Source organism: Pholis gunnellus (assembly GCF_910591455.1).
Source record: "Pholis gunnellus genome assembly, chromosome: 13".
Taxonomy (NCBI): domain Eukaryota; kingdom Metazoa; phylum Chordata; class Actinopteri; order Perciformes; family Pholidae; genus Pholis; species Pholis gunnellus.
The window spans coordinates 10,386,977-10,407,958 of record NC_136540.1 but is presented as its reverse complement, the minus strand read 5'-3'; the positions used below and the strand labels follow the sequence as shown (position 1 = coordinate 10,407,958).

General features: G+C 42.5%; 4 protein-coding genes across 5 annotated transcripts; 2 read left to right on the top strand and 2 right to left on the bottom strand.

The window, feature by feature from the left end:
• Nucleotides 1–152: 152 nt before the first annotated feature.
• Nucleotides 153–3,598, bottom strand: LOC306704712 (mitochondrial import receptor subunit TOM40B). 2 transcript variants are annotated; one of them, XM_079171205.1, is made up of 10 exons: nucleotides 3,466–3,598; nucleotides 2,788–2,987; nucleotides 2,618–2,685; nucleotides 2,436–2,528; nucleotides 2,220–2,321; nucleotides 1,995–2,100; nucleotides 1,686–1,808; nucleotides 1,505–1,581; nucleotides 1,315–1,417; nucleotides 153–1,210 (listed from the first exon to the last, which is right to left on the bottom strand). In XM_079171205.1, the coding sequence occupies exons 2-10, from the start codon at nucleotides 2,969–2,971 to the stop codon at nucleotides 1,071–1,073; spliced, it is 996 nt and encodes a 331-aa protein (XP_079027331.1). In that variant the 5' UTR covers nucleotides 2,972–2,987; nucleotides 3,466–3,598; the 3' UTR covers nucleotides 153–1,070. The 2 variants fall into 2 exon arrangements, with proteins under 2 accessions (XP_079027331.1, XP_079027330.1); XM_079171204.1 differs by having other exon boundaries at nucleotides 1,315–1,581.
• A 601-nt stretch (nucleotides 3,599–4,199) lies between these two features.
• Nucleotides 4,200–7,154, top strand: fdxacb1 (ferredoxin-fold anticodon binding domain containing 1; the record flags this gene model as incomplete). The annotated part of the gene is made up of 5 exons (XM_079172224.1): nucleotides 4,200–4,377; nucleotides 4,456–4,612; nucleotides 5,091–5,294; nucleotides 5,388–5,546; nucleotides 5,644–7,154. 5 exons carry the CDS (start codon nucleotides 4,200–4,202, stop codon nucleotides 6,899–6,901), a joined length of 1,956 nt encoding a protein of 651 aa, XP_079028350.1. The 3' UTR covers nucleotides 6,902–7,154.
• Nucleotides 7,155–8,663: 1,509 nt separating this feature from the next.
• alg9 (ALG9 alpha-1,2-mannosyltransferase) lies at nucleotides 8,664–15,131 on the top strand (the record flags this gene model as incomplete). The annotated part of the gene is made up of 15 exons (XM_079171014.1): nucleotides 8,664–8,803; nucleotides 10,225–10,360; nucleotides 10,498–10,632; nucleotides 11,015–11,085; nucleotides 11,188–11,276; nucleotides 11,466–11,601; nucleotides 11,709–11,796; nucleotides 12,114–12,219; nucleotides 12,728–12,850; nucleotides 13,131–13,285; nucleotides 13,392–13,521; nucleotides 13,664–13,811; nucleotides 13,900–14,029; nucleotides 14,107–14,237; nucleotides 14,482–15,131. 15 exons carry the CDS (start codon nucleotides 8,664–8,666, stop codon nucleotides 14,603–14,605), a joined length of 1,842 nt encoding a protein of 613 aa, XP_079027140.1. The 3' UTR covers nucleotides 14,606–15,131.
• A 1,725-nt stretch (nucleotides 15,132–16,856) lies between these two features.
• Nucleotides 16,857–20,892, bottom strand: layna (layilin a; the record flags this gene model as incomplete). The annotated part of the gene is made up of 8 exons (XM_079172003.1): nucleotides 20,811–20,892; nucleotides 20,665–20,685; nucleotides 20,178–20,475; nucleotides 19,223–19,380; nucleotides 19,095–19,139; nucleotides 18,934–18,996; nucleotides 18,702–18,798; nucleotides 16,857–17,568 (listed from the first exon to the last, which is right to left on the bottom strand). Exons 1-8 carry the CDS (start codon nucleotides 20,884–20,886, stop codon nucleotides 16,857–16,859), a joined length of 1,470 nt encoding a protein of 489 aa, XP_079028129.1. The 5' UTR covers nucleotides 20,887–20,892.
• Nucleotides 20,893–20,982: the final 90 nt, after the last annotated feature.

Here is a 20,982-nt window from a genome sequence, read left to right as displayed (position 1 = left end):
AACAATAAAATGTTGATTAATGGAGCTTTACAACTAAATGTTTCTATATCTACAGAGCTGCAATGCATTTCATATTAATACGGAAGAAGAAAAAACACTATGATGGAAAAAACATTTCTTTAATAAATTAAAGTCCAAAAAGACAATCCCTTCCACTTGTCTCTCTGCTTACATTAAATAATGTATAAATAATATTTATGCAACATTTCATAAGTTAAACAGAACTGGTAATACCCAGAAGCAGCGTGAGTAGTGCAGGTTGCATACAGATCAGTGTTTCCACAGGCCTTCATCTATAGTCATACAGTACAGTCCTGGCTCAGCAGAGTCGGGGCATAGCCGCTCTTACATGCCTAGAACATGGAGCAGCACCTCTTCTCTTACAGTCAACGGGCTGTTTGTTCACGTGTGGTGTCTCACACAGTTTTATAAGCTGGCAAAAACAAGATGTGCACACAACCACTTGCTCATACACACAGTTTTAAAGATCACTCTGGCATTTGAGCAGAATTTTATCCGTGTTACATTTCTGCCGACCACTTCTTTTTTAGATTAATCCTCTCTGCATTAGTTGTTAAAAAAATAAAAAGGTAAGCCAATAGTGGAAAATGGCGAAAGAATAATGTGAATTTGGTCATTGGTACTGCCTATCCTAAATAGGTTTCCTGTTTCTACAAGTGGTCAGCAGAAAGGTCAGTTATACAAGAACTATAGTTAATGGGGTGACATATGAGAAAGACAATTATCTTTCAATATAATCTATAATCATTACATTTCTTTATGACTACTTACAGTATAAAATCGTTAGTTATTTTCAGTTTACAGGACGCCGCCGATCCCTTTGTCCGTTGTCTGGGTTGGTTTCAGGAGGACAGAAACACATCTGTTTAGTCCAATCAGACAACAGCACCTCCATTTTGAGAGGTAGGTTTCAAGCCCCAACTTTCAGCTTCAACACCCAAACAATCCACGATACTCAGGTGGTTCAAGTGTTTTGCCCTGGAAGATAGGGCCATTATGACGCCTCTGAAACAGGTCTCTGGATTGATGTCTGTCCCTCCAGCAGACGATTATCCCACGTTGATGCCTAGGCCGACTTGCAGCTTGTCACCTCTGTGATTTACAAAGGCACCCATAATCAGGGTGGCAGGGAGCGGGGTCAGACGCTTCTCCAACACGCCTCCTATTATGCACCGACTGTTGATCATACCTGGATACACACACACACACAGAAAAGGTCTCCTATACTGTATGCTGTCTTAGTAGTTTTCATTCAACATGACATTTGACTCAAAGTGGGAGAAAGAAATTTACCTCGAAAGACCATGTTGGCCTCTGGGAGCTCCATCTGGTACCCAAATGAAGTTGTGGTCTCCTGCGTCCTGGTACTGGCCTCAAACTCCACCCCGACTTGGATCTGGTGAACACAAAAACAAGCATATGCACACTTACAATATGCAAAAGTAAAGGCTGTGTTTATACAGTACGGTGGCGTTTGCTGTACCTGTTTGTTGGCTCTATGATAGTAGCTAGCATGGGCACCTCCTTTCCCAGCATTCAGCGTCGCCACCCAGTTGGGTCCTGTATGGAGAGCCAGAAAAAAAAAGGCAAAACACTGCTAAGTCAAGCAAAACAGATCAGGAAAGCCCAATTAAATGAGCCGTTGAAAGAAGATTCGCTCTCACTTGAGTACTGTCCAGCCAGAGTAAGAATTCCTCCTTCCTCTGCTCGGCCCCGATGGTAAACCAGCTCCCCTCCTAAAACCAGCCCAGAGGACACACTCTGAAGGAAGTGTGCCACAAGGATAACTGTCCAAGAGAAACACACAATAACACATAATAGATTAGATCAACAAAAAAGATCAGGATTATGTATTTTCCTGCTGAATTGACTGTTGTATTCAGTTGAAAAAAGAACATTTGACTGCTTGCAATAGTATTTTTTCCCCCCTTACATCCGATGATGCTCTTATCATTCCACCTGTCAGTTCTTACCCGACTCTCTGAGGACGTCGGGATTGGCTACGGTCACAGCAGCAGTGAAGTCGTTCCCTCTGTACTCCGTTTCAAACTGCCACGTCACAAACTGGGACTGCTGGGTCTAAAACACAATCAAACACTCAAATATTCAGTTTGCAGCAAACAGCATTTTAGTGTGAAGAGAAGTGACGTGTGCAGTGACATTGAGATGGGATAGATGGCCAGACATTAGAATCTCACCTGGAAGACTGTTCTGGCTCGTACTCGCTCAGTGAGATGCAGCAGAGCGTGAGCGTTCAGACTGCCTGAAGAGTCCATCTCACCGATCAGCGCTGGGGCATCCTAAAAATGTGAGTCAGAATCAATATGAATATGCGGCAGCTTCATCTGTTTTCCGACGTCCTATACAGCCAAGCAAATGAATGATAAAGTAGTAGAAACGTATTTAAGCTTGACCTTGTCCTTGCTGTAATCATCAGACTGCAGATGCTCTACGTGAAAACGATAGTACGAAGGACTGACAGCACTGAGGTGGAGAGTATGACTGACCTGGAAGGAAATACACACATCGTGTCATAACATTAAGGAGATTTACACCCTTATTATCTTCACAACAAATTGTTTAAATGGAGAGTCACCTTGAAGAAGCTGCTCAGAGTTTTATTGAGGATCATCTTGACTCCCTCAATCTGTTGAGGGAACACATCTGGGGAGACAAAACAGTGAGATGATCAACATTACTACCTCACTAATTGTCTCTATGTATTGCCTGCTGTTTGGCCGGCCCGCTCTTTTTGGCCAGACATACCTTTGCAGCTCCTGTGGAGAGAGTGGAAGCTGCCCGGGTTGGGCAGGCGGCCATCTCTCCTCTCCCAGCGTGGCGGACTGTCCCAGTGAGCCGGGTGTGCGTCCCAGTGAGAAGGAGGGGGGTCCGTGGAGAAAGGCCAGTTCTGACGGCCCGGACTGGAAGACAAAGCCAGAACACTGCCCATGTGGGCGCGACACTTCCTGCAAGATGCAAAGAGACAGAAGGAGAGATCTACAACGATGCTACGACCCATTTGTTTATCTCACCTGCAGCTTGTGCCTGCACAGTTCAAAGCCAGACTAGCAGAGGTAGACCTTTAATCAATGCCCTGAAGTACAATTATAAGAAAAACACTTTTCCTTGACAAAGCATAGAAATATAAATGTCTGTTATTGTTCAAACACCTTGCACACTCAGAGAGAGAGAGAGAGAGAGTTACAGAAGAAGTTAATGACATCAAATATTCCAACAAAATTACGAGATTCAAACTTCTATTTTAAAATGTTAGGTTCTGGTTCTTTAAATTGGTTTGTAATTGAATTGTAAACTTGAGTTGCAACAAGGATTTATCATGCACGGCTGTCCGTTGTTTTCATGTGCAGGTGCAGCAATATTCCGTTAGCTAGCATGACCTTAGCATTGGCACAAACAGCGCTAGTTGTTTAATTAACTACCTACTTCCGTTGTTATCAAGAGACGTTAAAATCCGGAGCGGAACTGAGAATCGCACATGAGGAAAAACTGTCAGGTGGAATTTCCCATTGATAAACTACTGACAGGCTACGCGAAGAGAATTGATGCTCGGATCCACTGATGCTGCGAATAGCCCCCTCCTCCAGATGTGATGAGCCACCCTGCAAATACCTCCCTCTGAAAACACGATGGGAATTCTATAGTCTTGACACATTACGCTTTTAAATGTACATGTATAAAATCGGAAAATCAATGGTATACATTTTTTTAGCACCTAACGTTAAATTAAAATACGTAAATGTGGTTGTTGTGGGGTTTTTGAGTGCTCGGGGAAACAACGTAACGTTCCTGAAGTTTTGTTTCTTATCGGACTATTATCACTGCGACACAGCGTTCAACGCAAGTCGCTACAGGTGAGATAATATAATTCGGCTTTCGTGTACTGCAGCGCCGGTGGTATAACAAGAAGGTCAACGGCTTTGAGCTGCAGTACAGTCAGTATAATATCTGATGTTCAGCCGAGCCCGTCTGAGACACCAGATACAGACTTTACTCACTAAAATATGCTATTACTACGCTATTAGCCCGTGAAGAAGCCTGAAGGTGGACATTGTCGCTTTTATGCGCGTCCTTCTTTTCTGCACTCAAGTTGATTTTTTGTGCAACCATCAGGTAATTTAGTTTTTTTGTGTGTCCTTCCATTTCCAGTTGGACTGAACATGTCTCCTTCAAGGTCCATATTGCTGGTGGGAGAAGGGAACTTCTCCTTCTCTGCCTCTGTGAGCCAGCTGTACGCGGAGACAGAGACCTGCATAACGGCCACTTGTCTGCAGCATCAGGAGGAGGCACTGCGGCACGAAGGCGCAGCCGATCACATTAGGAGTATCCAGGACTCAGGTAGGGGGTTTGTGATTACTCATTTATATTTGTACCGAGTTGTATTTTGTGTACACTTTTTTTGTGTGTGTTAATCAGGTGGGGCGGTGCTTTTCGAGGTGGACTGCACGAGACTGGGGGACTGTGAGTCTCTTCGGGGCTGTGTGTTTGATCGCGTGGTGTTTAACTTCCCTCACTGCGGGAGAAAGAGTGGGGTTAAGAAGAACAGAGAACTTCTCAAAAACTTTTTCCTCAGGTAAAACTGCGGCACACCTTAAGAGTCAATCCATTCACAGCAGTGTCTCTACAATGACAATTTGAACATGTCGAAGAACGTTTGTGTCCAAAACTCAATAACTACAAATCATGAAAATAACTAGGTAACATTCTTGAGATTTTTTTCTATTTACTGACTGAAAGAATATCTCGAATATCTCCAAAACTAGGCAACTCTCACCAAAACAATCTAGATTGATGAATAGCACTACAGGTAGGGCTAGGCAATTTATCAATACTATATCTATATCGTAATATGAGACCAGATATCATCTTGGATTTTGGATATCATAAAATTGTAATATGGCTAAAGTGTTTTTTTCATTACATATGATTATTTGTCAAAAAACCTCATTGTGTACATATTTAGTAAAAGCACCACTGGTCAACCCTACAATATCATCGCAATATCGATAACGAGGTATTTGTTCTAAAATATCTGGATACTGTGCCTCCAGTTGTGGCCAGGTGTTGTCTGAAGACGGGGAGGTCCATGTTTCCTTGTGCAACGGCCAGGGTGGGACACCAGCGGACCAACCGAAGCGAGAGTGGCACAACAGCTGGCAGGTGGCTGCAATGGCAGCAGAGGCCCACCTGATCCTTAGTGATGTCCATCCTTTTGAGAGAGAGAAACACCAGAGCTACAAGTGCACTGGATACAGGTAAGGAGAGCAAAGGTGAGCGGAACAGGGTATAAATAGAAACAACCTCTTTGCATACTGACCCTCTCTAATGACGGCGTTGCTGTTGTACAGGAGCCAGGATAAGGGCTTTCATGTGGAGAAAGGTTTACTCCACGTGTTTACCCGCAGCCTCCGCTACACCCCTGCTCAGATACTTACGCTCGAGGAGGCTGTTGAAGGGGACAGAGTTCTGTACAACGTACCAGCTGAGCTCTGTGATTACATATTCAGGTACAGGAACACAGACACTCTGATGCTGTTTGAGTAATAAGCCACCAACGCAAAAGTTATATAACCAGGCACTTTACTGCCTCTTATCTTTCATCAGGGGCTTTCTCTGCTCAGGGTCTGTCCACCCTGTCAGGTTGGTGCAAGATTTTCTTCTCAAAGGGCTGGCGGAGAAGTGGTCTGTCTCCATGACGACAGAGACCGTTCCCTTCCTCCTCACGGCCAAGCGGCTGCAGGCGGCCGGCTGTGACGTCGACGAGACGGACTGCTACTGGATCCGCCTGCTTCAGAAAGACGTCGACTCCGACACAGACACCTCCGCAGACAAAGAAAAAGATCAGTTTTTGGACAGTCAGGGACGAACAGACACACAAGACACTCTGTCAACCACGTGTCTCACCCCCGATGAAGTGGACAGGGTGAAGAGTAAAGGAGCCCTAAGCCTGAGGTCTGCATGCTTACTTGATATCGATCCTGAGGGGGAAAGTGGTGTTTATATGCTGCGTCCATCACTGCTTCCTCAGGTGGAAGAGCGTCTAACTAAAAAAGAAGAGTTGGTTGACAATGCAGGGAGTCACGGGGAGGATGAGGGGAATAATAAAAGTGCGGAAGGGGAAGGACATAAGAAGGAGGGGCCCTGTGGGGGGTGTAATGGTGTCACCGGCTCGTTGTTCGGCATTAGTGGCCTGGTGTTCAAGAACGTGCCCGTCAACCTCTGGGCTCTGCCTGCCTTTCATGAGCTCCTCCTCAGCGGTGTTTTCCCCTCACAATGTGAGCCAATCAAATTGCTCGGACAAAGACTGGAGACGCTGCTCGCACCCTATGGGGTCTCCTTAGTCCCAGAACAGGGAGGTCTGCGTCTGGTGGCACCGCAGAAGGGTTTGGTCGGTAAGGTGTTTGCAAGCAATGCAAATGACAACATCAGCGACGTCGGTGTCACCGTGTCCCTTAATTTGGACCTTCTTTCCGTGCTCGCGTTCTCACTCCCCGACTGGCGGCTGCTGTGGTCACATGACCCACGCTTTTTACAGCAGTTTGAACTCCGCCCACCTCCGGGGAAACCTTTCCACCCCTTCTCCCTGTTCCCCGAGCACTTCAGCTTCGACATTAGCTTCTGGACAGGGCCGACGTGGCAGGAGAGGAAGTTCCACGCTGTGATCCGAGAGGCCAGTCACGGGACCGTGGAGCAAGTTAAACTCATGGACACGTTCTCACATCCTGACCTAAGCCAGACCAGTTACTGCTACAGACTCGTCTACCACTCAAACACACATGCTCTGTCACACACACAGGCCCTCCAGTTTCATAAAGACCTAGAAACCTGTGTTACCTCTCGGTTGCAAGTCACCATCCGGTAGCAGCATTTGAATCTTAAGGAGGGCCGGGGACTTCACCTCTTTCAATTACATGTCTGTTTGTACCTGCTATGCAAATTATAAGCGTATAAACTGCAAAACTGTAGTTGAAGTGTTTACAGTAGTTGAGGCATTGTGTGCTATAGTTTATCATTAAAATCTGTTTTCTGTGTATCTGTTGTGTGTGCTTTAAGTATCATTCAATAAATATGTTATCGGAATCATCTTTATTGGGCAGGTATGAGTCCACAAACCATGTCTTCTGGTTGGTGTTTTTTGTAAATTGCAAGCAATTATACAATAGTCCAGAGTGCGCTATTTTATTGAACATCAATTTGTAGTCATTGTAAAACAACATGAAAGTCTCATGTAGTACGTAGTACTGTGTCAAAGCATAAAAGAAAGTATTCTTGCAAGTAACAGCCCTGAAATCAAGTCCAGGAGCCAGTTTGTACCTCTGCAATGGAGGTGAAAGTACTCCTTCAATTGAGTAAAAGTAACAATACCACAGTGTATAAGTATTCTGTCCTAGTAAAAATATTGCTCTCAAAATTATCATAAGTACATGATGACGTCCTGTAAATCCCAGCATAGCTTAAAAATACTCCAATTTGAGTTGATCTTATCAGCAGCTGAACATGCCTATGAGGGTATATGGGGCCTTTAATCCATAACAGTGCATCAAATTTAATAAACTGATCATACGTTTTAATTGTAAAGTCAAAGTATCAAGAAACTAGCAGTTAAATAAATGTGGTGAAGTAAAAAGTACAATATTTCCCTCTGAAATGTAGTGGAGTAGAAGTATAGCTTCAATTGGATACTTTAGTTATAGTACAAGTATCTCAGAATTGTAATTAAGTACACTACTTGACTTAATGTACTTTCGTTTACTTTCCATCGTTCCTCTGATGTTAGATTTGAGACTTTGGGGTAACTAGGAGTCCATTCCTAGAAATAACTATGAATATGTATTATTGGAAAATAGATGTGACACTGTTGGGATTTATTTGTGTTGAATTATTAGAAGTTTTTGATTTCCTGTTTTCTTCTTTTTGTTTTAAAGAACTGCTCCGATTAAACCCAAGTAGGCTATGAATCATGAATTATTCATTTCTGATTGTAAACTTTGTTGAATCTCATGTGTTCAGCCTGCCTGCTGCGCACTGACTACAACGCTCTAGACTCTAGATTATGTTGGCAGGTCACTGGAATTGATAAATTGGAAATGTACCAATTGCACTCTGTATTTTACCCATCAGTATTACATTACATTACATTAGTCATTTAGCAGACGCTTTTATCCAAAGCGACTTAGAGTATTCAACATAGACATTCAAGAGAACTACTAGTCACCAGAAGTCATAAGTGCATTTCCTTATTACCAAATTAGTAGTTGCTTCTAATAAACTTGTCAGGGACTGTAAATACGTATATGAGCAACTGACTGACTGACTGTTCCTTGCACAGCTAAAAAGTATTTTTATCAATTGAAATTAGTCAATGTATGGAGGTTACAAACCTACATTTCCAAGAGAAATTGAAAAGCCATGTTATAAAATGTACATTCCTCGTGTGCACCTGTTTTAACATATTGTCCTAAACATAAGGACAATGGGGGGGGGGGGGGGGGGTGTAAAATATAAAGCAGAGTGCGGTTGATTGAGAGGTCTCATCGCCACAGTCTCCGGTGAGGAGAGCTGTCAATAACCGGACAGCGGCGAAAATGAACGAAGCGCGACTCGGGAGAAGCGTCGGAAAAAACATGGCGGCCAAAGCGCTTCGGCAGCGAACCAGGCGAGGGAGCAGACAAGATGCAAACAACGTGAACGTCGCCGCCGAAGCTCGGCCACCGAAAGAGGAGAAAGGTGGCGATGACAGTAAAACAACAGAGACGCGGCAAGAGTGAGTATGAGCCGGGGGAGCAGAGGCGTTAGCTCGGGGCTGTGAGCTCCATCCTCCCCGGTGTGACTGTGACAGCCCGAGCAGAGGAAGCTAGCTAGCTAACTAGCTACTTTGATACCTTGAGCAAGTTTGGATAACAACAACACGACAGCAACGACTGAAAACGTCCACACAACAACACACGGGACAATGTCGTTAGAGTACTTTTAATTGCAATGACTGTTACGGTGTGTTTCCGCCCCAATAGCTAGTTGCATGTTTTTAGTAGAGCGACGGAAAGCAGGTGGGGTCACCTGGTCAGCTTCATTCATTCTGCTGCAACACTGACCGTTAACCTGGCACGAGGGGGGTCAACTCGTGCTCAACACGGACATGAACGTTTATTTTGATTCCGTGATTTTTGTGGTTGATACGTTGCTGAAGTCCTTTGACATAAATCCTACCAGTGTGAAGGATGACGTGTCATAATAGAACGCTGCAGCCATGGACTGCACGTGCAACAGCTGAGCTAACTAGTGTGCTGATGGGTGTGAACGAGAGGTTATCACTATTAACAACAATAAATGGTTGTAACTGCTGTCTTTACTTATTGTAGTAACTTTGAACAGGCACACAGCTGTCCATATCAGGGAGGTAATTATAATGGGCATTGATATATAAAGTGTTTTTCTACTGATAAAGTAGTGTCAGACAACTGTTATGATTTAATAGCAATCTGCTCATTGTAAACACACTACTAGAAACTACACATTATATAGCTATAGATTGGGTTTATCATTCAAGGATTTTTTACAATATGTGCAGTAAAATACAATGTTCTATGACTGTGTGAAAACTAATAATTAGAAGACAAATTTAAGATAAAAAATTTTTACTTTTATTTATTATGTAAAATGTTAACTTAAAACAGGACAGAGCCACAAGCTGAAAACAGACAAACAGACTGTGATAATGTATAACTAGTGTTAATAGGCCTTTTGATTCTGTGAGGGATGCTGCTCGGTCATAGATCAACCATGTTTCCGCTGTCTTTCAATCCTCCGAGTAATTCAGGCTTTTCTCTGTTGTGAGATTGTGTACTTTTTGTAATTAAGGCCACATAAATTAGCCAGCTCTGAAATAATTACCATACTTGGTGTTTTATTAAAAGCGGATGCGTTGGAAACATCAATCAGTTAAGCCTGTGAATGTTAAATCACATAGACGAGCATCAAAGGCCCGTATACAGGGTCATCGGGTTCCTTCATGGCTAATTAGACTGTTTTAAGATCTAGTTCATTTTCAGTTAAATATGCATGAAGCAGACACGATGTAGTATTTGAGTACATTGTGGTACATTTAGATGTAGTGGATCGTAATAATAGTGCATATATTTGTATGTGTATTAGTATACAGCAATGGTGCATCTGTGTTTTCTGTAGGTCAGTAAGTCGTGCAGGGCAGGTGTGGGCTCCAGAAGGTTCCACTGCGTTCAAATGCCTGCTCTCCGCACGTTTTTGTGCAGCTCTGCTCAGCAACATCTCAGACTGCGATGAGACCTTCAACTACTGGGAGCCTGTGAGTACTGCTCACTGCTTTCAGAAATCCTGAAGTGTTATCTGTGTCAGAATGTCTTCATTGTTCCAGCAAGATACTACTTCTCTTTCTTTATCCGTTAACTGTTAATCTAATTGTTGTGATGACTGTTTTGACAGATGCACTACCTGCTGTACGGCACAGGGATGCAAACATGGGAATATTCTCCATTGTACGCCATCAGGTCGTACGCTTACTTATGGTTACATGCCCTTCCTGCTTGTTTGCATGCCCACGTTCTACAGACAAACAAGGTATCTATTCCAAATTTGCTGTCACTTCAACGTTTGATATTTTAAATGACTTCAGCTATTTTTTTTCTTCCCAATTTTCTCTTCTGAAGTGTGAGGACTGTTTGTCTTAAACTGCAAGTGTCGTCCAGTATGTAGGAACATAAACTATGTGGGAAATTATTTAAACACACGTGCTCCTTTTAAGAAAAATAGGTATTTTTCATTAAAAAAAACATGAATTCATACATTCATTCACACACACACACACACACACACACACACACACACACACACACACACACACACACACACACACACACACACACACACACACACACACGTGTGTATCAATATACTGGTATGTTTGCAGACATTTCAGCATTGTGTTCTGATTGTGTTGCAGGTGTTGGTGTTCTACTTTGTGCGATGTGTCTTAGCATTCTCCTGCTGTGTCTGTGAACTCTATTTCTACAAGTAAGTTTACATTCCTCCTAAATGCAGGTGGGCATCCTAAGTGGCTTACACATTTAGCAATTTAACCGTGTGTGTGTGTGTGTGCGTGTGTGTGTGATACAGGGCAGTTTGTAAGAAGTTTGGTTTGCATGTGGGCCGTCTAATGTTGGCCTTCCTTGTCCTGAGCACGGGAATGTTCTGCTCGTCTGCAGGTTGGTCAGATTTATTTACTGAGTTAATCCATTTCCCTCTCTTGTCATCTGTTTCTTTGCTTGTTTCATTTATCTATTCACATTCATCCCATCCCTCGTAGGTGTTTACATCCATCTCTTTTGAATAACTTGTGTCAGTGACGGGTTCTTTTTTGTGATCCATCCTCCTCTTCTGTTCTTGCTCCTCAGCATTCCTGCCTTCCTCGTTCTGTATGTACACAACACTGGTGGCCATGACGGGATGGTTTCAGGACTCGACGCCGTTGGCCATCACGGGTGTGGCTGCTGGCGCCATCGTCGGATGGCCGTTCTCCGCTCTTATCGGGTAAAGGCATAAACTAAAAGGCCTATTTTGTCGGCACTACTTTCCCTCACAAAGAAGTGTCAAAATGTAGTACTCGTTAAAACAGCTTATGTTCATTTTCTCCTCAGGATTCCCATCGCCTTCGACCTGCTGGTGTTAAAAAGGCAGTGGAGAAGTTTTATCACCTGGTCAGTTGTTGCCCTGCTTCTGCTGCTGGTGAGAATATTTTTTTTTTAATGCAAATAAAATAAACAAGTATTTAAATATGCATATTACAGGGCAAAGGTGCATGTATATGAATTTCTTTGCAGCTGCAGTGTTTGCACAGACCTTCTATGGGAGAGTTAATCATTAATGCAGGAATATTATGGGATATTACATGTTCTCCTTCTTTTCATATGTGTCATACAGACAATTAAATTAGGCATTATCATGGTAAATATGTGCACTCTGTATAGATACATTTGTAACAATTCACAAAGTGTATAATATAATGTTGCTAAATGAAAACGGGTCCTTTGTGTCTTTGTCAGGTACCCCTCGTGGCAGTAGACTCTTTCTTTTATGGCAAACTGGTCATTGCTCCACTCAATATTCTACTATATAATGTCTTCACACCACATGGACCTGATCTGTATGGTAAGTATGTATACAAGAGCACACATCATTAACGTATCATTTTATATTGTGATAGCAAAAGATGGAATCCTTAGTTTTGGCAACGATTAACAATTCTATTCTATACAATACTGGTGATGATGCATGTTTAGGGTTTTGATGGGATATCATTTTAGTGACCGAATGGAGCAAATGAAAGCATGAACAATTTAAAGCTGTGCTGGTTTTAGTTAACTGAAGAGGGCATCCCATCATCAACACTAGTATATCAAACCCTTTGAGAGAGTGCCAATCGGTTGTAAATAGACAAAGGCTTGATTCACAGACAATAACACAATATGTGTAGGACTTTTGGGCTTTTGTCTCCACCACCAGTATTCAATGTTTTCCCTGGTATGACAACATCTTTGACTATCCCCTCTGTGGAGCTCCCCTTAAAATAACTTGCAATAACTATATGTTGTCCTTACTGTGATAGTTTGTACATGTACAGTGATATTTTGCATATTTTGTGTCGTTTCATTTTCAGGTACAGAGCCGTGGCATTTCTACTTTGCAAATGGGATCCTGAACTTCAACCTGGTGTTTGCTCTGGCACTGTTGTCGCTGCCACTCACTGCTCTCATGGAGACACTGTTACACAGGTTCAACGGTGAGGATGGAAATGGTGCCGCAGCAGAGCAATATTTATACAGTATCATGTATGAATATAAGTGGTGCGGTAATGACACACATATGACATCTAAGTTATTTTAGGAAACAGATTGAATGTGGATTTCTGTAACTGTTACTATTACAAAACATCAAAAATCTACCGGCTGGCTATGTACCTGAGTCCTCCTCAGTATAGGCATATATGCTGTTTAAAAAGTTTTTGCTGTTCTGTGAATATTCAAATGTCACGTGCTTGTGCACACATGTGTTTTCTGCAGTGCAGAACCTGGGCCGTCCATACTGGCTGACTCTGTCTCCCATGTATCTGTGGATGTTGGTTTTCTTCACCAGACCTCATAAAGAGGAGCGGTTCCTCTTTCCCATCTACCCTCTCATCTGCCTCAGTGGGGCAGTGGCCCTCTCCTCTCTACAGGTGTGTTTTGCGATTTTGTTGCAAAAATGGTAGTCCATGTTAGTGGACCCTTTTTGAAATCTGTGACATTTTTTTTGTTGTTACTGATTAATTTTATTTCCTGCAGAAATGCTACCACTTCCTGTTCCAGCGGTACCGACTGGAGCACTACACGATCTCCTCCAACTGGTTGGCTCTAAGCACAGTCCTGGTTTTCTCAGTGCTGTCACTGTCTCGCTCTGTCGCCCTCTTCAAAGGTGTGTGTGTGTGTGTGTGTGTGTGTGTGTGTGTGTGTGTGTACAGTGTACACACAGACACTAAACGCCCAAGTACCAGTGTCAGGCAACAAAAGCAAGCAGTTCAAGATGGATGAAGTTATATTTTTTCCTTTGTCTACAGGCTACCATGCCCCTCTGGACCTGTACCCAGAGTTCCATCGCATCGCTAAGGATCCGACTCTTCACTCGGTCCCCGAAGGCAGACCTGTTAGTGTGTGTGTGGGCAAAGAGTGGTACCGCTTCCCAAGCAGCTTCCTGCTACCGCACAAGTCAGTATCCAGGTCTTCGTCCAAATAGGTATGGAACGTGTATTTTGTCATTTCCAGGTTGCTGATAGTTTTTCTTCCCAATCTACAGCTGGCAACTGCACTTCATTCAGTCTGAGTTTAAAGGGCAGCTGCCACAGCCATATGCCTCTGGTCCTCTGGCCACACAGACCATCCCAGCTAATATGAACGACCAGAACCAGGAGGAGCCAACCAGATATGTGAGTCACTCAGACACATGTGCTTGTGTGTTGACAAGTAGTTGTCGCTTTAATTGTGAAATTTCTACTCTGGGCAGATGGATTTACGGCAGTGCCACTACGTAGTGGATCTGGACTTGGATGAAGAGACGCCACTTGAGCCTCGTTATTCAGCCAGCAAAGAGGAGTGGACCATCATCGCCTATAAGCCTTTCCTTCAAGCCTCAAGGTATCCAAATGTGTCATTTACACAGAACTATTGGGAGAAAGAAACAACTACTAATCTGTTAACTACACTACTGTATTGTAGCTTTAAAAAAAATAAAAAAATAAGTAAGAGTGACAACCAGAATACAGAGTATCCTGTTGACATTTGAAACATTTGGCAGAACTTCAGCATTGAGCAAATGACTTGAGCAAAAGGCTTCTGAGAGACTGATGCAGTTTCTTAATACAAACAATTTCTCTATCAGGTCATCTCCTCTCTTCAGAGCGCTCTACATCCCGTTTATATCAGACCAACACACCACCTACAGGCGCTACGTCATCTTGAAACCACGGCGGCAAAAGCAGCCTCGTAAGCGGACCCATGGCTGACCAGTGAACCTCAACTTGGCCCCAAGTACAAAATCTTAACAACAGATATCAATCACTTACCCTCAAAACAGTTGGTATTTGTTTGTGTGTGTGTGTGTGTGTGTGTGTGTGTGTGTGTGTGTGTGTGTGTGTGTGTGCGTGTGCGCGTGCGCGTGCGCGACTGAGGAGAAAATGTTATGTTATGTATGTGAGCTTGGCAGGTATCAGCTGGACCTGTATGTCAAACATTTTTATCTCAGTTTGTGTGTGTTTGTGTTTTTGTCGGTGTGTAAATGAATGTTTTAGTGGATGCACACTACAAGATTTTACATGTATTTAGACAGGCCGTGAGTGGTTTTTTCATACTTTATTTGAAAATGTGGCCTGAATGGAAGTACTTTTCTGAATGATGAGTTTAAGACATCTTGTAGTGTTTGCTTGTCTGCAGTTGAACAGTATCTTATTGTGTGCCCTGTGTGAATGGAGATGAACGATAGCGAGGGTGCGTTGTTAATTTAACTTGGAATGTTAATAAAAAAACATGATTGACTGCTAATACAACCTTCCTGTTATTTCATTGGGACAGTAAAATCACTTCACCACAAGCAGACAGATTCAATTCTAATCTCATTTTATTTGAACATGTAACAAACATACAAACCACTCTTCACTTACAGGAGAGACGTCAAGGCATTATACATTCTGAATAAGTAATATTAATGATGCTATATTTTGTCATTCTCTTTGATGTCATGCCATTGCTGTGGTCAGGCTGCAGGCACTCAAATTCACTGTAGGAGCCACCTTTCCACTCGCCAGCAGACAGAACGTCATTAATAAACGAGGGAACAGTGACATTTTATTTAAATTCTAGACATCTCACAATTTAAGGTCATGTCAAAACACACTTAAAGTACATACACAATATTCAACCCTTGCTCCCTCAAGCAGTATTGATTTATTGTGTCTTTGTCTGTTTGAGGTTTAATATCAGGTAAACATGGGTGTGATTTCAGGCACAGCAGCCACAAAACGGTCCAAGACCTCAATAGTTAACCTACCAAGCAAGGGCAGCATGACAAGTCCATGCAAACAGGCTGCTACACAAAGTCACTCATCATCATCATTCAGTCAATCAGTCCGATTTGTGATTCGCACAGTTAAAGATAAGCATCAACTGAAATGGTTGGAGCATATAGAGGTTCGGAGAAATGATTTAGTCTTGAGGCCGAGTCATGTGGTGTTTAAATAATACTCCAATGACTTAACTTTGTATTATACAGTAACACTGTTCGCTCACGATGGACAGTTTGATTAAAAAAAACTATCCAAATCAATGCAGTAGACCCAGAGATATTGTTTTGTTTTTTCAAATCCCACACATTTTTCTTTGTAGTCAAAACATGGAGCCTACATTACCAACAATTCCTCTCGACCACCAATTTGGTCTGAGATTTTGGAGGTGAGCAGCGGGCTACAGAGGTCTGGTAAACTTGCGTTTTTCTAACTCCACAGTCCCAGATTTTTTTTTCTCCACACTTGTAGTCTTCAGCACCAGCCGACACCGACTCAAGCGACATCACTTGAGTCAATGTATCATATTTCACGCAGCTCCATCTGGTGCCACAAAATGGCTTCATACAACTTTTTTTCTAATGTGCAATAGCATTCCCCAAGACCTTTAAACAAGCTTTGATTTGCAAAATCGGTGGCGTTCATATTTAATATTTAATGCCAGTGTTGATTCACCACCAACGATACAAAGACTCGTTCTTCAGTAGTTACAGAGAAAGCTGTAGGTGGGTGGAATACTAGAGTGACCTGGACATTGTTTCTGGAAAGATGCCGTTGAATTATTTAAGTGTAATTCCCCAATACTGTGACCGCTACAAACAGTTCATTCACCTCTATTTTAATTGGGTTGGAGGCAGAAATCTCAGGGACGGATGTCACAAAACGTGAGTAATTCAAACCCGAACTATCAGCATGGCTACACACGACTAAAGATAGGTGAGAAAATGTTTTTTGTAATTTGGGTAGGTTACCTTTTAATGTTAAGATCCTATTCTGTCCAAACTAATTGCCTTATATAAATACGACAAATATATATATATATACACACAATTTGAGCATTTCCTCATCTGATTTAAATCCCCTAAAAGACCTCAGAAATATACCACACAAACAATTCACGTACGTGCATAGTTCTCTTGTCCCCGTCCACAATCACACATACACGGCTGTATACACCGTAAAGAAGCTGTTCAAAGGATCAGTAGTTTTCTCTGTTGATCCAGTCTTGTTCGTTGAAGTATCTCCTGCCGACATCAAGATTCAGGCCATTTCTGTAGCAATCCAGATTTGCTTGGTAGGATTTTCGGTTTCCATATGTTCCCAGGTTGGTTTGGTAAGTGTCTTCTTTGCCGTTGGTGATGTATGTCTGATAGAGGTCGGCTTTTACCGTGTGACTTCCAGGCCTCAGTTTGGGATCATAGAGGTCACTCCCTCCTCTGATGCTGCCATCATACAATCCATGGTCTCCATACACACTGCTGCCGTAATGCTCGCTCTTTGTCGTACGACGACCTAGACTCCTGTCGTAAAACTCTCTGTGCCCGGTGCTGCACAGACTGCTGTCATTCAACTCCCTCTTTCCAGAGCGGCCCAAGCTGGTGTTGTAGAAGTCGTGGGTGGCACGACGCCCAAGGCTGAGATCATTGAGGTCAAAGTTGAGGAAGCCGCTCTCTGTGCTGGCAAGCGTCACAAAGCCGCTCTCTGTGTCCCGACCGCCTAGGTTGTCGTAGTCACCTGTCGGGGTGTCAGGGGATGAGGATAAAAAGGAGGTGTTTTTGGTCTGCGGGCGAGCTGAAACCAGATCATCATCCTTCTGGGAGCGAATGACATTGTAGACGTCAGTAGGAGCCGGGTTGGGGCAGAGGCCCGGTTCTGTCTGGCACAATTCAGATTTCTGCTGTTTCCTGCTTCTGTCTCACACACAGAGGAAAAGCATACATTAACATGGAATGAAACCTGAACCAGACTGTTTTTCAAGGTGTGGAGAATGTAACAGACACAACAGTTTCCCTGGCGCTCATGATCTTGATTTTATATTGAAACTGAGGTGTTGATTCAAACAGCTTTTGAGTCACAGAATGTCAGTATCTAAGTGAAGTGGTCCTACCAACAAGTATTACCAATGTAGTGAAAGCCTGAAGAGGTTTATTCCATGGTGAAAAAGACTTTCATTGTTTTCCAAAAACTAATAAAAACACATTAACGACCCACAAACAAATGCACCGCCCTGCTGCTGTACTCACTCTTTTGTATCAATCCACAGTTGAAAATAGTCCCCAGCAAATTTCCCGCCGTTTGAGTAACGCTTGCTAAACACTACAGTGCCCAGCAATCGGAGGAAATTGTATAGCTTTTAAAAAAAAATAAACAAATATTTGTGAGACGATTTTAAAGATTTAGTCGTCAGTAGGAAAAAATAGACTTGGAGCTGAGTGCCAAAGACTGGCTTCAGAAGATTAAAAAAGACTGAAACATTGGTTTTGGTCTTTTCAAGGGATTTGACAGACTGGCCAATCATAGTGTAGCATCTCTGAACAGGGTCCGACAACTAAACGGCTCTGCTCCAAAGACTCTGATGCAATTGTCTCAGACTTTCTTCATTTTCAGACTGGTTTTGTGGATTTTGTCATGTTTGAATGTTGTGTAAAAGTGATACCCGTTACCCGGAGAAGTTGGAAGGAGACATACTTTTCTAAAAATAAGTTTCTACGTGAAAACCTGTGGAGCTAACATTAGCAGCGTAAATTAGCACATGCATCATTAACTAGCATTAGCACATCGTGCTACGTGAGCTACTGCAGGTATACTGAATGTAAACACATGCTGTTTTCCTTTTAATGGTTGTAACAGTAAATTAAGAACTACCCGGCTTTACAGGACAGACTGTTTGTCATATTGTGTTTTTTCTATGGAACATTTTTTTGCAAATGTTAGAATAAGCAACACGATGTCCTATGAAACGATGAACTGGTGAACCATGTTAATGTTTTTTAGTTACTGTAGATCAAAGTGTTTAGTATTTGCCTTTGTTTAAGATCCTCACCGTTTGGCAAGCAGTTTGAAGCAGCAGACTCCAATCACTGTCAGTAACAGCAGTATCAGGGGAATGGTGGGAATGATGATGTAAATCAAATTAAACGCTTCAAGAGAAAACAGACAACAGGGAGATCCAGATTTAGTGACTGTCAAGTCGTTTGGATAAGCACATCAAAGTAGAGAGTGTATACTCGTCTCCTTCGCAGAAAAATGTTTATCAGTATGAATCTTCAGTCCACCTGTACTTCTGTCCTGGTTATGGTCACTTGGATTCCACGGCAGCGCGGATGAAGGGAAAACATCTGTAATGAGAATTATCGTATATACACTGTATATAAACCACAAAGATAACCTCAAAGTATCCAAAATGTCCGCTACATCATATTTTGTGACATTTTACTTGTTTGAGTGGAGTTGGGAGAAGGGGACGGTTCCAGTGGCCACTCTGTGCAGAAAAAAGAATCACGATCAACAAGGTTCAAGTATTTTCAGAGTAGAATAATATTGAAATACTGTGTCAGTATTCACCTGCAGTGTATTTGCAGATGAAGTTGTTCTTGGTTTCACAATTGTCGTCATTCCATTGGAACATGTAGAGTCCCCCGAGACCGGGAGGAGCAGACGGTTGATGATACATTACCACACACACCTCATAGCCGCATGATGGCTCATCCCAATGCCAGTTCCTACAGCAAACGCACACACACACACACACACACACACACACACACAAAGCACATGTGTGCTAAGCTGCCTTAACGGAAATCTTTACAAAACTTTAATTCCCAAATGTAAATTTGGTATATAAAGGTAAAAAACAATACTTGCTGTCTACTTGCTGAAATGTCCTGTCAGATTTTTTAATTGCATCTAGTTATTCTTTGATCATATAGTTCCTAATTAAATAAAAGACTGTTTCATAGAAAAAGCTATTGTACAGGTAGTGTGCTTGTGTTTAGACATCATTTGAGGTAGTCTGACGCATTGGCCTATTTCCTTATTATCTGTAACTGTACATATGTTGGCCAACAAGTAATATAAATTACAGTACAGAAATGTAAAAATATGTTATAGCTGATTTTGAAACTGTAAAAACGTAATCCTAATCCTTTTTTGAAAAAAAGATTGGAAAATTCAGATTTATTTTAACTCTCAAAACCAATAAAAGCCTTAAAAATCAGCATTGATTATAGTATGATCAATGCTGATTTATCATTGTTAAACTTTGGCACATCAAAAAAATAGTTTTGTAGAAAAGCATAATTTGTATAGCCTTTTCTCAAAGAAAGTTTTTTTTAATAAGGCACCATATCATAACAACTAAATTAACTTTGATAACCGCACAAATAAGGACACATCTTTCTTTACCACTCAGTCCTCACCATACAATCAGCAGTGAAGATTTACGAGAGATTTGATATTTCACTTCATGGCTCTAAAATCAACTTTTGACCCCTTGACCCTCTAGATACCGCTCACCCACCTAAATGTGGACTTGCTGCCGTCCAGCCAGTAGTACTGCGAGGAGCAGTCTGAGCTGCTCTCCTCATCTCCGTGATTACGGCGGAGACCGATCCAGAAGTCTCCATCAGTTGGACGGAGCTCTGCGATGAGCTGCTCTATGATCTTCTGCTCAGATTCCGACTCCACGCTCAGCAGCTGTCCTCCGTCTCGTCTGCAGGCGAGTTCTGCCTCTACGAAGTTCAGCCTCCGCCGGAGCTCAGAGAAATAGGCCAGCTTGTAACACGGCCTGCCTTTTCCTGCCTTGCACACACGTTGACCTGCACCCACGCACACAAACACGTACCCGATTACACATACCAGAAGTGCAATGAATTGTCTTCACATGTTCCCTCACATATTACAAGCATGAGATAATAGTCTATGTTAGATTTTGCACCCAATAGAGATGGAGTTAGTTGTGCAAGCCTTTAATACTGTACAATTGTTTTTTTAGGAGTGTTGCCTACCTCTGGCTTCGAATATATCCGCTTCAAGAGCCAAACGTCCAGCATAAAGTCAGGACGGCATGCCGTGGAGAAACCAAAGATAGATCCGCAAATGAGTCAAAAGTTCATGTCTTTGAACTGTGTTGTGTTTTCTGTGTGCAGCTTACCTGTAATGAGGCTTGTGGCTGCAGATGGATCAAAACATATAAGCAGGAGGTGACAGAAGATTGTCAGCAGGTCCATCTTTGTCAGCTGTTCACCACCACCTCTTGTATTTTAGTTTAGTCTTTTTCATTCCGCTGTCTGGCTGTCTGGTGCAACCAGAGAACTTCAGCTGAA

Coding starts and splice junctions, on each gene's coding strand:
- LOC306704712 (XM_079171204.1), bottom strand. CDS start 2,971: ATGGGCAGTGTTCTGGCTTTGTCTTCCAGTCCGGGCCGTCAGAACTGG. Junction 1,582..1,685: donor TCTGGCTGGACAGTACTCAA/GTGAGAGCGAAT, acceptor CTCTCCATACAG/GACCCAACTGGGTGGCGACG. Junction 1,211..1,314: donor GGCCAACATGGTCTTTCGAG/GTAAATTTCTTT, acceptor GTGTGTATCCAG/GTATGATCAACAGTCGGTGC.